Source organism: Cucurbita maxima, unplaced genomic scaffold (assembly GCF_002738345.1).
Source record: "Cucurbita maxima cultivar Rimu unplaced genomic scaffold, Cmax_1.0 Cma_Scf00007, whole genome shotgun sequence".
Taxonomy (NCBI): Eukaryota; Viridiplantae; Streptophyta; class Magnoliopsida; order Cucurbitales; family Cucurbitaceae; genus Cucurbita; species Cucurbita maxima.
Genome location: NW_019272023.1, coordinates 3772009 through 3788292, shown reverse-complemented (window position 1 = coordinate 3788292; position 16284 = coordinate 3772009). Strand labels below are relative to the sequence as shown.

The 16284-nt window shown below is 36.0% G+C and overlaps 3 protein-coding genes across 3 annotated transcripts; all 3 read left to right on the top strand.

The window, feature by feature from the left end:
- Positions 1 to 1614: 1614 nt before the first annotated feature.
- On the top strand, positions 1615 to 4936 carry LOC111482146. The gene is made up of 2 exons (XM_023127817.1): positions 1615 to 2331; positions 3863 to 4936. The coding sequence occupies exons 1-2, from the start codon at positions 1753 to 1755 to the stop codon at positions 4562 to 4564; spliced, it is 1281 nt and encodes a 426-aa protein (XP_022983585.1). The 5' UTR covers positions 1615 to 1752; the 3' UTR covers positions 4565 to 4936.
- Positions 4937 to 5023: 87 nt separating this feature from the next.
- On the top strand, positions 5024 to 6148 carry LOC111482150. Its single transcript, XM_023127821.1, has one exon. The coding sequence runs from the start codon at positions 5705 to 5707 to the stop codon at positions 6035 to 6037; it is 333 nt and encodes a 110-aa protein (XP_022983589.1). The 5' UTR covers positions 5024 to 5704; the 3' UTR covers positions 6038 to 6148.
- A 494-nt stretch (positions 6149 to 6642) lies between these two features.
- LOC111482143 (pentatricopeptide repeat-containing protein At3g26782, mitochondrial) lies at positions 6643 to 11965 on the top strand. Its single transcript, XM_023127814.1, has 4 exons — positions 6643 to 7246; positions 7400 to 7883; positions 8530 to 10439; positions 11890 to 11965. Exons 1-3 carry the CDS (start codon positions 6795 to 6797, stop codon positions 9571 to 9573), a joined length of 1980 nt encoding a protein of 659 aa, XP_022983582.1. The 5' UTR covers positions 6643 to 6794; the 3' UTR covers positions 9574 to 10439; positions 11890 to 11965.
- Positions 11966 to 16284: the final 4319 nt, after the last annotated feature.

Below are 16284 nucleotides of genomic sequence, written 5' to 3'. Positions count from 1 at the left end.
TTGAGAGAAGCATTAAATAAATAAAATTGTTTATTTATTTATTTATTTTTGTCTAAAATATATCATAAACTTAAAAAATATATATTATTAGTATCCATAAATTTTTAAATAAATTATAAAAATAATAAAACGTATGTGAAATCTCACATTATTAAGTTTCATTAATATCTTTTAATTTTTTTTAGTAACGAATAAAAGTAATATTAACTAGAATCGTCTAACTATATTTGAGGATAAATCACCTCTTTTTTCAATTTTAAGGGCAGGAATATTTAAAAATTTAATTTTTTTTTAACAATATTAATATTATTTTTAAAAATTTATGAGTATTTTTTTAAAACTTTTAAAAAATATTTAAATATATTTTTGAAGTTGTAAAAAAAATTTAAAAGTAATAATAATAATTTTTTTTAGGTTGAAAGGTATTTTTGAAATTATTTTAAAAGTTTAAATATATATTTTAAGTTTGATTCCCATAATCTGTCTCATCAATACCTAGTGTTCTCTTTTGGCCCATTGGGCCAGTTTGGTATGAGAAAAGGCTTTAGCCCATCAAAGAATGCCACGTGAAATTTCTTCTTTATCTTGTTCACATAAGATGTTACAATTATGGTAACAAAACATATGAAATTGATCCCAAATAATGATACATATGAAAATGATGAATGAAATTCATCTTATTTTAATTAAATAATTTTAAAATTAAAATTTTCTAGGCAAATAATTACTTTTGATCGTGGGATGAATTCTCAGGGCTAAAGCCCTAATGCAAGCCGAGGTCAATGTACTAAAATGGTCTTGAGCTAACTCGACCTTAATCTGAATAGACTTTGGTATGAGTAAGTCCAAGGAGTCAAAAAAGCCTTAAGAGCATACCATAGGGCAAGTCCATCGATCTGATCTAATAGAGTACGATCGAACTCTAGGTCAATCTCATATAGATAGAAAGAAAAAAAGCATGCACGAGATTTGTGATGCGTGACAGAAAACTTGGGTTGGATTCGTGTAAGATCCCACATTGGTTGGATTGGAGAGCGAAACACCATTTATAAGGATGTGGAGCTTGAAAAGGGAAAACTCAAAAAGAATAATATCTATTAGCAGTGGGTTTGAGCCGTTACAACTCAGACATCGACACATTTTTATGATACGGTAAATATTTTTTGACCCTAGTATATTTTAAAAATTGAAAAATGGATAGAATAAGGTAAAATAATCCGACTTTCATGGAGAGGCCGACAGTTTGTTTGGACATGTGAGATTGGGCGGAGGCGTAGGCTTAAAAATGTTTGGTCTCTTTTGTGTATAACAAATAAACGTGAAATTTTTTAATTGTTTTGTACGAAACGGATCATGTGAAACAACGAATCCAAAAACCAAAACAATTTAATTCAAATCTATCTCGTGTGCTATTGAGAAAAAGCCCTTTGCCCAAACTACACCCCGCGGCCCATCTCCGATCAGATCTGTTCTCCTTTTATCTCTAGATCTGCCCACCAACGAGGGAGAAAAAAAAAAAAAAAAAAAAAAAAAAAAAAAAAAAAAAAAAAAAAAAAAAAAAAAAAAAAAAAAAAAAAAAAAAAAAAAAAAAAAAAAAAAAAAAAAAAAAAAAAAAAAAAAAAAAAAAAAAAAAAAAAAAAACCCTCGATTCGTTTCTATCTAAAGTATTATGCAGAATTCTTGTTTCCAAATGCTCAATCATGGGCATTAAATCGCTGAGATTGAGAAGATTTGCGCATTGATTTTGCTGAAATGGGATCGGCTGAATCCGTTCAAGTAGCGGAGGAAAGAGAGGAAGATGAGGAGGAGGAGGAGGAGGAGGAGGAGGAGGAAGACGACGACGGCGATGATGGTGATGATAATGTCGAGCCGGTGAGGGTTGAATTGGAGAACTATTTGGTGAAGAAGGTTCTCGAGCAGGAGCCGGAGATGCTACCATGTCACGCATTGGCGTCGCCGTTGTCTCCTCAGCTATCATCCCTCGGTACGCCTCGGTTAGGGCCAGCGATCAAGGTTTGGGATCCGTATAATGTCCTGGCGCCGCCGCCGCAGCTTCCTCCACCGCCGATGTTTACGCGGAGCTTCTCGTCGAGTTCTATTGACGACGATCGGGTGGTTATGGAGGTTTTTTTGATCAGCCACGGGGAGTGCGAGTTGAATTTGAGATCGGACTTGGTTGGCGGGCGGTGCCCTGAGGCGGCTTTGACGCCGAAAGGCAAGCGGCAGGCGAGAGCGTTGGCGGTGTTCTTGAAATCTCAGGGGGTTCGTTTCAATGCCGTGTTTTCGTCTCCCTTGGATCGGGCTCGATCCATGGCAGTTTCGGTTTGCCAGGTAATAACTCGTCTCATTATGCCCATAAACTGTTTGTTATTTGTCCTCTGAGGCATTGAATTCTGTTTAAACTTGTGGTTGAATCAATTTAACTTGGTTTGTTAGTCTCTTGTTCATGCTTTGTCTGAATTTTATGGAACGCTTTGTTCAAAGGACCAATGAAGCCGATTTAGAATCTGTGAAGTTCATAGAATAAACAAACTAAATAAGGAAGGGGCTATGCTGTGCCATTATAATGGTATAGTTTAGGCAAGCTAGCAATCGATAGCACTAGCGTTCTTGTTAGATCCCACATCGGTTAGAGAGTAGAATGTTCCCTATATCGATGTGAAAACCTCCCTAGTAGACGCTTTTTAAAAACCTTGAGGGGAAGCCTGAAAGGGAAAGCTCAAATAGAAAAATATCTGCTAGCGGTGGGTTTGGATTGTTACTAATGATATCAGAGCTAGACACTGGATGGTTTGCCAACGAGGACGCTGGGTCCCACTGGCTCACAAAGGGTGTGGATTATTAGATCCCACATCAGTTGGAGAGGGGAACAAAATATAAGGGTGTGGAAATCTCACCCTAGTAGACCGTTTTAAAAACTTTGAGGGGAAGCTCGAAAGGGAAAGGCCAAATAAGACAATATCTGCTAGTGGTGGACTTGGGCTCTTACAAATGGTATAAGAGCCAGACACTGGATGGTGTGCCAACGAAGACGCTGGCCCCAAATGGGGTGGATTATTAGATTCCATATCAATTAGAGAGAAGAACGAAACATTTTTTATAGGAGTGTGGAAACCTCTCTCTAGTAGTCAGGGGAAGTCTGAAGAGGAAAGCGCAAATAGGGCAATATTTGCTAGCGGTAGGTTTGGGTTGTTAACAATGGTATCAAAGCTAGACACCAGATGGTGTGCCAGGGAGGACGCTAGGTTCCAAAGGGGGTGGATTATTAGATCCCACATCAGTCGGAGAGGAGAACGAAACATTCTTTATAAGGGTGTTGAAACCTCGCCCTAGTAGACGCGCTTTAAAAACTTTGAGGGAAAGCTCGAAAGGGAAAGGCCAAATAGGACAATATTTCTTAGCGGTGGACTTTGGCTCTTACAAATGGTATAAGAGATGGTGTGCCAGCGAAGACGCTAGCCCCAAAGGGGGTGAATTATTAGATCCCACATCAGTTAGAGAGGAGAACGAAACATTCCTTATAAGGGTGTGGAAACCTCTCCCTAGTAGACAGGAGAAGTCCGAAGAGGAAAGCTCAAATAAGATAATATTTGTTAGCGGTGGGCTTGGGTTGTTACACTTGATGTTCTTAGGGTTCTTAGGGATGGTTATAGATGATTCAACACTTGAGGTTCTTAGGGAGGGTTGTAGATGATTCGTTTTGTTGACGATGGATCAAAATGGTTGAAAGTATGGCCTGCATGTTAGAAACTGATTGATAACTGTAGCTGATACAGCCTACAAGCGACTCCCTTATGTCTTTGATTCTTTTCTCTGCATTGTTTCTTGAATTATGCAAGCCATCTATGCAACGAACTTGCAGGAAATAAATTTTACGGAGGAACAAATACAAACTTCAGATGCCCTTACAGAGATGAGTCAGGGACACTGGGAGCGTTGCCTCCGGTCCGAGATATATACACCTGAAACATTGAGCTTCATCGATAGAATGCAGCCTGACTTCTCTCCACCAGCTGGAGAATCGCTAAGGCAGGTTGAATTCCGTATGGTTCATTTTCTGAACGGAACCATTTTGGAACTTCCTGAAAAGCTTAGGTCAGACGTTGTATCCCACCATCCAAACGAAACACTTCAAATCTCGCACGAACTAACCAACTCAATCCACGATCGAGATAGCCAATCTCTCCCATCCTCGCAATGGGATTTGCCTCAAAGGCAGCGACACGGGATCACGAGGAAAAAGTCTGGCAAAAGCAGGCTGCAAACTGTGACCACCACCGGAGAACATGAAGCTGATGACGAGCTCTCCCCTCGCGATGCAACTCACCAAAGTACACTTAATGATCTACGTATCAGAAACTCTTCCTCGTGTACGACTTGTATCGCCGTCTTCACACATTCAATTCCTATTAAATGTCTTCTCACAGGCCTCCTAGAATGCAGCTTGGTAATGCTGCATAAGTTTTGCATTGAAGATTCATCTGTGACTGTTCTACAGCATTCACTGAAATCGGGCTGGCAGATTAAAACGCTGAACGATACCGCACACCTCAGGCTTCTCTAGTGCAAGAAATTCCATTCCCCTACAGGTCGATTCGAACACCGTAGGAGGAGGATCTGTTGTTACATAATGGCCAAAACTGCCATTTATATAATTTTTGGATTGAACATTTATTTTTCCATCCTTTTCCTCATGTTTTTTTGGCACTAGCAGGCAGTATTCCTGCATTCCTGTTGTAAACTTCTAGTATTTATGATAGATTCCACCCCCAACCTCACACAGAATTATGATAGATACTTTCGATATGTACCATTTTTATCATTGATCTTCAGGCACGATCTTCTCGTGAAAACAGATCAGTATCGCAGCTCGAGGGGATGGGAAATCTACTTGCTTGGTTATTTTTATAAAATGCATAAAATGTTGTTCTTTTTATCATCATTTGTAGACATTATCACTGATCTTCAGGCATGATTGTCTTGGGAAAACAGGTCGGTATCGCAGCTCGAGGTGGATGGGAAATCTACTTGCGTGGTTGTTTTAATCCCAAAATGTTGTTCTTCTTATCATCATTTGCAGACATTATCATTGATCTTCAAGCACGTTCGTCTCGGGCAAACAGGTTGGCATCAAAGCTAGAGACAGATGGGAAATCTACTTGCTTGGTTGTTTTGATCATAAAATGTTGTTCTTTTTATCATCATTTGCAGACATTATCATTGATCTTCAGGCACAATCATCTCGGGGAAACGGGTCGGCGTCGGAGCTAGAGACGGATGGGAAATGTGTCAATGTATTAATCCCAAAATGTTTTTCTTTTTGTTATCATTTGCAGACATTATTGTTAAGTGGAAGCAAAAAGACAGCCAAATTGCTACTAGAAAGTAAAAAAGAAAGCCTTTACATGTTGTCACAAAACGGTGCCGTCACATGGGACTGGAACTTGTCCGCCATTAAAATAGCCATCTAAGATCGCTGGAATCGTTCTGTACTTCGAGGACCGAAACCCGACAAAATTACTGACATAACAAACGACGTCGTAATTTCATGTGGATAACAAACACTGTCGTTCCCGTGATGTTCAGTTACCCAATTCCCAAAACTTCCTCTTTGATTGCTTTATCCCTTCCTTTTCCCATAATTCCCATCAATCTTTCAACCCACCACCTGTAATCATTTCTTAAAAAGCTCTCTCCGACATCAATGGCTACCGCCGCCGCCGCCGCCGCCGCCGCCTCATTCTTCTGCGTTGCCTTGTCCCTGGCTACCCTTTTTGCCTTATCTCCATCAGCCGTCTCTGCAATATCGGCTTCTCCACCTGTTCCGCCTCACAGAGCTTCCCAAAATATGTCTTCGTTTTTCCCATCTCCGGTCGATGGGCGTTCTTCTCCCATTTCTGCTGCTCCGGCGCTGGAATCCGGCGAGTTCATAGGGAAGAGGAGTGGGTCCAATTCTGTGAAGCTCAATCATGGGATCTCAGCTTTTGGTTTGAGTATTTGTAGTGTTTTTGGTTTAAGACTGGTTCTTAACGTTTGATTCGAAGATTTGATGTTTTGAAATTGTGTTTTTAGAACTCTGTTGAATTGTTACAAAATTGCTCTGAAGTTGTGTGGGTTGATGAATAAATCACTCTTGCCTTATTTTAAATATTATTCAACAAATCAATTTATATATTTTAATTTTGGATTAATTCATTAAAAATATAAATTAATAATTGTATTAATCTAAACCCTACATATTTATAAGTAAATTGATTCTATTAAAGTGTGGTTTTAATTCATACAATTCTAAGGTTTATGAGTATAAATTAATATCTACTCTAAATTTTAATAGAAGAATTGAACGAGAATGTTATGTCAAAATACAATTTATTATTATTATTATTATTTTATTTTTTTTTGGAGAAACGGTAAAAAACGATCATTTTAATCTTCTAGCTTTCAAAATTTCAAATTTATTTCACAAATATTTAAATTTTTTAAAATTAAAAAATGATTTTATTTTATAAATTTAGTTTAAAATTCAAATCTCTTCAAATTTTCACTAAAAATTTGTTAAAAGAAAATATAATTTTTTGAAATTAAAAAAAAATAAAATAAAATAAAACGGATACGAAAGAGGACCAATGTGTACGGTCGTAATTAACAAATTCATAAAATAAATGGGTTTAGTTGATATTAGGGAAACCGGAATTGCTTGCCGCCGCTAACAAGAAACAGATGTGGAAAGGAAAGCTAAATAAGCATGGCGGATACTGACCAGAAACAAGAAGATTTCTACAAATGATTTGTGAATGGGAATTCCGAATCGCCGTTCAGTTGAATTGGCGCTCCATTTGAAGCTCTGTTGGCGCCGATACTCGAGCAATCCCAATCTCGCGACATGGTTCAACAAATACGTTGATAAATCCAATGTGCATTCATGGAACTCAGTCATCGCCGATTTGGCTCGCAGTGGCGATTCGGTTGAAGCCCTTCGAGCCTTCTCCTCCATGCGGAAGCTTGGCCTCAGCCCCACACGCTCCACTTTTCCCTGCGCCATCAAATCCTGTTCCGCTCTTTGCGATCTCGTCTCCGGCAGGATGTCTCACCAGCAAGCGTTTGTCTTCGGCTTCGAGAATGATCTTTTTGTGTCATCCGCTCTTATCGATATGTACTCGAAATGTGGCGAGTTGAAGGATGCACGAGAACTGTTCGACGAAATTCCCCTTCGAAATGTGGTCTCGTGGACATCGATGATTACCGGGTAATGTTATAACTAATGCTGTATCTGAAAGCTTAAGTTGATAGATTAAAGTAAATTTGAACTTTCACTCTTTGAGTTTGAAGAACACACAGCCATCGATAAGGGATTATGATAAATTTAACATGTTGTTCATATTCTTATTACTCTTTACAGGTATGTCCAAAATGAGCGAGCAGACAACGCCTTGTTGCTTTTCAAGGACTTTCTGGAGGAGGAAACTGAGGTTGGAGATGCCAATTACATTCCTCTCGATTCAGTTGTGATGGTTTCGGTTTTATCAGCCTGCGCTCGAGTATCAGGGAAGGGGATCACAGAAGGAATTCATGGCTTTGTGGTAAAGAAAGGCTTTGATGGGAGCGTTGGAGTTGGAAACACATTGATGGATGCATATTCAAAATGTGGGCAGCCTTTGGTTTCTAGGAAGGTTTTTGATTGGATGGAAGAGAAGGATGAAATTTCTTGGAACTCTATGATTGCAGTGTATGCTCAAAGTGGGTTATCTGGGGAGGCTTTGGAGGTTTTCCATGGAATGGTGAGGCATGTTGGTGTTCTTTACAATGTGGTGACACTATCGACTGTTTTACTGGCTTGTGCTCATGCTGGGGCATTGAGGGCTGGCAAGTGCATTCATGATCAGGTGATTTAAATTTTAACCCACTAAAAATGTGAGATTCTAGGTTGGTTGGAGTGGATTCCTCGTCAGGACGTGGAAACCTCTCCCTAGTAGATGCGTTTTAAAACCGTGAGGCTTACGTAACGGGCTAAAGCAGACAATATCTGCTAGCGGTGGGCTTGGTCTGTTACAAATAGTATCAGAGCCAGACACCGGGCAGTGTGCCAACGAGGACGTTGGGCCCTCAAGGGGGGTGGATTGTTAGATCTCACGTTGGTTGGAGCGAGGAACGAAACATTTCTCATAAGAGTGTAGAAACCTTTCTCTAGTAGATGCATTTTAAAACTATGAGGCTGACAACGATATGTAACGGACCAAAACGAACAATATTTATTAGCGGTGAGCTTGAGCCGTACAAAAAAGCTTTGAATCTTATTTTCTAAGTTAAAAAATACCTTTGGCTCTCGAATTTTTACTGAAGTAACAATTTAGTGCCTAAACTTTAGTTTTGTTCTTTCAAATGTGTAACTAGTGTTTAATAAGTAATAAATTGATTTGGGATCAAATTTGTCTGTAAACCATATGAATGACTAAGTTGTTATGTGGTAAATATTAACAATTAACTTTGTTGAGATTGATCATAATAGGAATTTGCTGCTGATTCATGTAGGTGATAAAGATGGATTTGGAGGAAAATGTGTGTGTTGGTACCTCCTTGATTGACATGTATTGCAAATGTGGTAAAGTTGAAATGGCAAAGAAAACTTTTGATCGTATGAAGGAAAAGAATGTAAAGTCATGGACGGCCATGGTTGCTGGTTATGGCATGCATGGCTGCGCCAAAGAAGCTCTCGACATCTTCTACGAGATGGTTCGGGCTGGAGTGAAGCCAAATTACATCACTTTTGTATCTGTTCTTGCTGCATGCAGCCATGCTGGTTTGATAAAAGAAGGCTGGCACTGGTTTAATGCCATGAAGCATAAATACGATATCGAGCCAGGTATCGAGCATTACGGTTGCATGGTTGATCTATTAGGACGTGCAGGATGCCTTAATGAGGCTTACGATTTGATCCAGGGAATGAAAATGAAACCTGATTTTGTTGTCTGGGGCTCTCTTCTTGGGGCTTGTAGAATCCACAAGAACGTGGACCTCGGCGAGATTGCTGCTCGAAAATTGTTTGAACTCGATCCAAATAATTGTGGGTACTACGTATTACTTTCGAACCTTTATGGAGATGCTGGAAGGTGGGCGGATGTCGAAAGGATGAGAACGATGATGAAGAACCGTCAATTGGTTAAACCGCCCGGGTTCAGTTTGGTTGAACTGAAAGGCAGAGTTCATGTTTTTCTGGTTGGAGATAAAGAGCATCCTCAACATGAGATGATATATAAGTATTTGGAGAAACTAACGTTGGAGCTTCAAAAGATAGGCTATGTGCCAAACTTGACCTCAGTTCTTCATGATGTTGACGAAGAGGAGAAAGAACTCACTTTAAGAGTTCACAGTGAGAAACTTGCTGTTGCCTTTGGAGTGATGAACTCTGCTCCTGGAACAACCATAAACATCATTAAAAATCTTAGGGTTTGCAGAGACTGCCATACCGCCATTAAGTTAATTTCTAAGGTCGTTCTTCGAGACTTTATCGTCCGAGATTCAAAGCGATTTCATCATTTTAAGGACGGGGTATGTTCTTGCGGGGATTATTGGTGACACTTATCAAGGACTTCATTAAGTACTTTGGATCGACTCGATCCGATTCTTGGCTTGGATGAAGCATTTGAATTGTAATTGAGCTTGGGCTCGAATCTCGATCTTATTAAACACGGTATATGCTCGAATTGTTATATTATGGCCCATGCTCGGAATCTAGGCGAGGAGGGCGGTTTCAAAAGCAATGTCTATGGCCCATGCTCAGAATCGAGCCAAATCGAGCCAAGAATGTATGCAATTATCTACCCAACCGTCTTCGAAATTTTGGTCGACTCAACGAACAACTGTGATCCCTATCTTAGATGACAAAAATGTATAAATAGAGAGTTATCCTTCATTAAAAATACTCAATTGTTAGTTAGGAATGTGAATTATTTGAATGGCTTACTATGTTTCAAAGCGCGCGAAAAGAATGGAAATGACTCACCATTTAAAAATTCAACTGGCAGCGCTGTCATTGGGAATTTTAATTTTTCTGAAGAGGTATAAATACGAGGCACAACACTCTGAACTCTTCATATTTGAATTGGAATTTTATTACCATTTTCCTTTTTCCCTCCCTCTCTCTTGCTCTCCAATTCTTCCATGGCCATCTCAGAATCTCCGTCCCGTTCTTCTCTGATCCCTAATTTCCTCTACTCCTCTTTGGCCTTTCTAATCCACAAGATCCTCGAATCCTCATTTCGATGAAAGCCTTTGCGATTCCCTCTCCGGCTGAACCAAGAAAGAAATTGGAAATGTATTCACCGGCTTTCTACGCCTCTGTGCCTCGGTGGAAGCCTCCGCTGCAGTCTCACTCGCATGGACGTCCCTCCTCTCGATCTCGTCACGTGCAATATGCAGTTAAATACTGCCTTCTCAAAAGAGTAAGTTCTCAAGGTTTTTGAGCGAATTGATTTTCATCCGTATTTTAATATTTCGGAAATTTGTGGCTGTTGAAGTGTTTCTATAAAATTTAGGCATGTTTCCTCACGGATGCTGAACTATATTGATCTTTATGCTACAAATTTTTGGCACGTTATTAGTCATTTCAATCAGATCGCATTTCTTGCTTGTTTCTAGTCTATATGCTTGATCGTGTCTCGATGATCTAAATATTTAGGATTCAGTTTTATTGCAAGATAAACTAATAATAGATTAAGAAGGGAAAATGAGTGAGTTCTGTATGAAAGCTTCTTAAATATCAAATATATATATGCTCTAAACATTTAGGATTCAGTTTTATTGCAAGATAAATCAATAATAGTTTAAGAAGTGAAAATGAGTGAGTTCTTATGAAAGCTTCTTAAATAGCATATATATATATATATATATATATGCATTGAAATGATGCTCTGTAGTCCGTCCTGCAGATAGAGTGGATAGCTATCTTGAGATTTTGGCACCGAGCGGTTTGTTGCAGAAGCATGATCTTATTAGTTTCACGAGTCGTTTTAGAGTTCCATATTCGATCTGTTGCAAGGTCTGTGGTCTGTGGTAGTCGTACGAAATTATCTGTTATAGCTCTGTTTTCTCTTGCTTGATAAAGACGTGCTTTAATATATATATATATATCATACATTTGTTTTTATGAAATTATGTAAATAAATTTCTAAGATGAATTGAAATCAAATGAAAATGAAATGTTAGGTGTATTTTAGTTCAACAACATATGAAGGTATAGATTTCAAATTTCTAAACTTATATGTCTTAATCAATTAAAGTTGATTAAAAGTTAGTTGAAATAGTTCTCTATCCATATAAAAACATAATTTGCAATTTAATGTTTTCTTTAAATCCACATAGCTTATAATAATATGCATTACATTGTAACAGTTTTTTAAACTTTCATTGTGAAAATGTGCCATTTAGTGATTGTCTCATTATTTTCTTCAAATTGAATTTTCCGTTGTAATTGGCAATTTTGTTAGAATATGTTTTCTTTTGCTAAATATATCATACTCTAGCATATTTCTACGACGGTATGCTGTGTTTATTATGGACATAAGTCCTTATGATATATTTTTTTTTTTCACTCAATTTTCTATGGAGATAGCTACGATCTTTCTTTTACGAGCTAATTTTGTAGGACTTAAGTCCCATTCCCAACCATACTTTTAAGTACTGTGTATGAAAAATTTGAATATCGTGACTTATTCATACTAGTAATAGCATTTCCAACGTTCTAAACTTATTTTTCATCCTCAATCAATTTCTTTGTCCTGTGATATATGATATTTCCTCGTGTGTTCAATTCATATGCCAACAGCCATCTTTTTGTTTCGATTGACCCGATGAAACACTAGCATTTCATCTGATTTTGGAGTTCATCTAAAGGAGCAGGGAATCGGGCCTCTATAGGGGTGGGACGCAAGTATGGTAAGTATGAATTCTTTAAGAAATACTATTCAGATATAAATTGGTCCCAAGTATGCAGTAAAGTACAAGACATTGATCTATCTTGCTGGCTCTATATCTGCTGAAGTGATTGCAGATGTTGCTCTTTACCCCTTTGAAGCTGTTAAAGTTAGTTCAAACTCAGCCAGGTTTTGCCAGAGGTCTGTCTGATAGCCTTCCCAAATTTGTCAAATCTGAAGGTGCCCTTGGGTAAATGCTCACTCTATGATCGTCTTCTGTATCGTCTCTGTATTTAATTGCACAGCTTGCTGCCTGCTTGTACAATCTGTGTTTTTGCAGGTTGTACAAGGGTATACCATCTCCTTTTCCTTGGCTAACGCATGCAAAAAAATAAATAAAACCATTACGTTTTACAGATACAAGGATGAAGTTTGCAACATTTGAGAACCTGGTGGAACATCTACGAGCATAGCGTCGGTGAGGTAAGTATTTGTACCTTAAACAGTTCGATACATCTTTTTTCTTTTTTCTTTTTTCTTTTATATATAGTCATTTTTTTTTCTTTTTAAACTAAGGTAAAAATAAATCTATACTCCTAAATTTTAAAAATTATATCAATTAAAAATTTAAAATTAACTTGAAATTTCCAAAAAAAAAAAAAAGACTTATACTCTTACAAAATTTCTTTAAAAGCAAGGATTAAAATGTTCTTGCTAGTTCAGTTGATCGAATGAGATGGAATTCTTGTAAGCAATTTTGAATATGAGAAATTAATGTTTAATGTTTTCCATTTTAGTCTATGAATTTTCAACTTACTAAATCTCCATGTTTTTAATAGATATTAAATTGGGTCTTTTAAAATTAATTTTTATCAAAAGTAGTTATATAATAATAATAATAATTTTCATGTGAATGGTTTTTCAAACTTTATAAAGAAATGCTATATATGCTAATTAAAAAAACAAACTAATAGCATGGACAAAATTTGAGTTTCTTAAAAATACAGGATTGAATTTAGACATTTAAAAGTACGAAATGATAGTGATACTTTCACAATTTAATATTGTGGTAAAATTGATAAGAAACTCTACGTGGAATAATAAGTAAAAAATAAATTTAGAGTTAATTAGAATATTAGGGGAGGGTAGTTTTCTGTCAAGTTGCCGCAATGAGAGAACCATAAAAGAGAGAGCCACGCAGAACGGGTTAGTAGTCTAGACCCTGATTTCAAGTTAACGTGGTTCTACTTTTCCTTTTTAGTTTTAGGGGATGATTCTACCTTTCTTTTTTTAGTTTTAGGTGATGAAATTGGTTTTAAATAATCCTTAGCCAAACATATGTATGCATCATTGTTCGTGTATATTGATGGGTTTACCCTCCATATGATATTAAAGAAAGTATAAGCAAGTCATGAGATTTGACATATTTTAATATGATTTGAATTTTTATGTTTTCTTCAAAATGAGAGTTTTGAAATAAATAAAACAAGAACTAGTTTAAATTAAACCACAAGTTCTTATTCTCTTATCCAACAAAAAATGCGTTTGAAGTATGTGACTAACAAGTATCTTGATCTATTCTATATTTTTTTAAGTTGTTACAAATACAGACAAAATTAAAATGTTAAATATACATAAAATTCAATTTTTTAAATCAAACTTATTAGATGTAATTAATTATAGAACTATTATTTTAATAGGATGATTACTAGAATGGAAAAGAAAACTACATGTTACTATTATAGCCCATTCAATATAATTTATGAATTAAAAATAATAATACAAATCTACTATAAAATAAAATAATGTGAAACGGTGCAAAAGGAACTTTATTTTTAAAGTAGGATTGGATCACAATTACACATTTAAATCCTTTAAATTTAACAAATAGCAAATGCGAAAAAATCATATATGAAACATAACCCGGTTTAAAATCAGTCAAACTTTGAAGGAAACAATTTCTGGATACAAAAATGGGGGTCTTATATATTAGCGTTTAAAATGCAGTAATCTTAAAACAAAAGGATTAAAAGTTTTTCTTGGAAATTAGCTTGTAAAAGACAGTACCTTTAAATAAATGACTTTTCACTCAATATACAATTTATGAATAATAGAACTGACAAAATTGGTAACCTTTTAATGTTTTGAAAAATTAGAAACCGGTAAGATGAACCTCCAAACAATATATAGAGACATTCAAACTAATCTGGTTAAAAAGAAAAAAAATTTAAAACTCACATCGAAGATAAACCGATATTGGCACTATAAGAAAACGACAACAAATAAGTGTAATCCTACATGCCTAAAGTTTAAAATAAAATCCCCGATATTAAATAGTTGAAAATAAGATAAAAGTGAAAACTAACTTCTAAATTCATTGTGAATCTAATGGCATGTTTGAGAGTAAAAATGGTTAAATTCACTCTTGTCAAATCCAAAATCACTCCCAAGCATGCCTTTAACTATTCAAAATCAATTTAATATTTGGCTTTATACTTTTAAATGCAATTTTTTGAATAATGAAAATTGATTTTGAGATGATTCGAAGACATATTTGGTGATATGGAACAAGAGAACTGTGATTTTAGCAATTTCTAAACTATTCCAGAACGTGCCCCATGTAGTTCAGTAGTTGAGACGTCGCTTTTTCACCCCAGACCTTACATTTCTAGAACTATAAAGAACAAATTCATTGATTTGAAAAACACAGAGTTATAAATCGAGTAAAACCAGAAACTGCATAATCAAAACATGAACCCCAAAATATTAATCCATTGCATCAAGCCCTTGAAGAAAAGAAAACTAATGAATACAGGGAAAACAGAAAAGAACAGAGGGAAAATGGCCGTGATACAAAAAGCAGCATATAAAAAGAAATAAATAATTTTTTAAAAAAAAAAACCATGATGGAGGGGAAAAAACACACGAACAATGAGAGAATAAGGAAAAATAGTAAAGAAGAAGTATACCTGGCCAGTCCTTCCATCAAAAGACCCTGAAAATAGTCAAGCAGCTCATACGGCCAACTAGAAACATGTTATTAACATTATGTCAGCGACTATTTGACTACAAATTGCTTAATTGATTTGCATTCTCAGCCTAATTTCTCTCTAATCATGTACTCAAGGCTACTGCAATTTATAAAGAAGGTTGCCAACCTACCATGACTTCTATTATCGTTTACTCTAGAAAGATATTATTACAATGATGACATAAAAATGACAATATTGTTGATGAAAGCAAAGTAGATGAGTTATGAGTTAAAAAGAATTAAGAAATGTGACTGAATTTCAAGAACGCTGATTAATTGAGTAAATGAATGCAAACGTAGGTAATGTCTAAACAAATATTGTTGATGAAAGCAAAATAGATGTGCTTCAGTTATTTTCATATAGCTCAAATGTACAAAAAGATTGATTTGTGGTCATGATAGTGAACCAAGTTTATGACCGTGAAAAGACTACCTGAGAAGCAAATATTTACTGTATTGCCACCCTGGTTTATTTCAACCAGATAGATATTGAACTTCCATAGGTATCATCAATACAATAAAAACCACCTCAACCTTCACAGAAGACTAAAAAGCAAAACAAATTAAAAACGTTTTTTAAAAAAAGACTAACACACACATTGGCCAATAAGATGAAAGTATTATAAATAAATGTACGAGAATCAAAATGAAAATTGAATGTGCAGGCAAAAAAGAAAGCAGCAATATGAAAGAGAATAACCAGGAAAGAGAAAAGGAAGAAACGTAGCAAACAAAATATAGGCCAATTATAGGAAAAACAACCGACACTTCATTATCAGTTTATGTCAAATCAAGCACTAGCTTACAAATCAAATGATTTAACATGCACTAAAACAACTACTAGCCAATAGAATGTGATAATATTCAAATCTTGAGCCAAAAACAAGCACTACCAGTTCTTAGTATGCGGTGCAACTTTAAGTACGTCAAATAATGACATGATTTCACGGCAAAACTTATGAGACGGAAAATCAAACAAAACTGTTTCAGAAATAAAGACAGCTGATAAAATTAGAATTAGCGAGAAAATACAGCAATTTTGCGCAATCATGTTCACACATCATAAATTGCATCAACATAATGTAGTGGATAGAATAACTTTAGGCGTAATCTTAATTTAAATAAAATTGTGGAAACACTGAACACAATTGCATTTCACCTTTATATGACAAAAGTAAAGATCCTAATACAAAAAGATGAGATGAAAGTTTTATCAAGATCAGTTTAAGGTCCTTCAGCGTAACATCCTTCATTGTTCAATACTACCGTCCTCCAAAAGTAAAATCAAAAGAGAACAATCAAAGCTGTTTGAAGTAGAAAAGCAATGCACAAATTAAAGCATAA

Coding starts and splice junctions, on each gene's coding strand:
- LOC111482146 (XM_023127817.1), top strand. CDS start 1,753: ATGGGATCGGCTGAATCCGTTCAAGTAGCGGAGGAAAGAGAGGAAGAT. Junction 2,332..3,862: donor TGGCAGTTTCGGTTTGCCAG/GTAATAACTCGT, acceptor ACGAACTTGCAG/GAAATAAATTTTACGGAGGA.
- LOC111482143 (XM_023127814.1), top strand. CDS start 6,795: ATGGGAATTCCGAATCGCCGTTCAGTTGAATTGGCGCTCCATTTGAAG. Junction 7,247..7,399: donor TGGACATCGATGATTACCGG/GTAATGTTATAA, acceptor TACTCTTTACAG/GTATGTCCAAAATGAGCGAG. Junction 7,884..8,529: donor GCAAGTGCATTCATGATCAG/GTGATTTAAATT, acceptor TGATTCATGTAG/GTGATAAAGATGGATTTGGA.
- LOC111482150 (XM_023127821.1), top strand. CDS start 5,705: ATGGCTACCGCCGCCGCCGCCGCCGCCGCCGCCTCATTCTTCTGCGTT.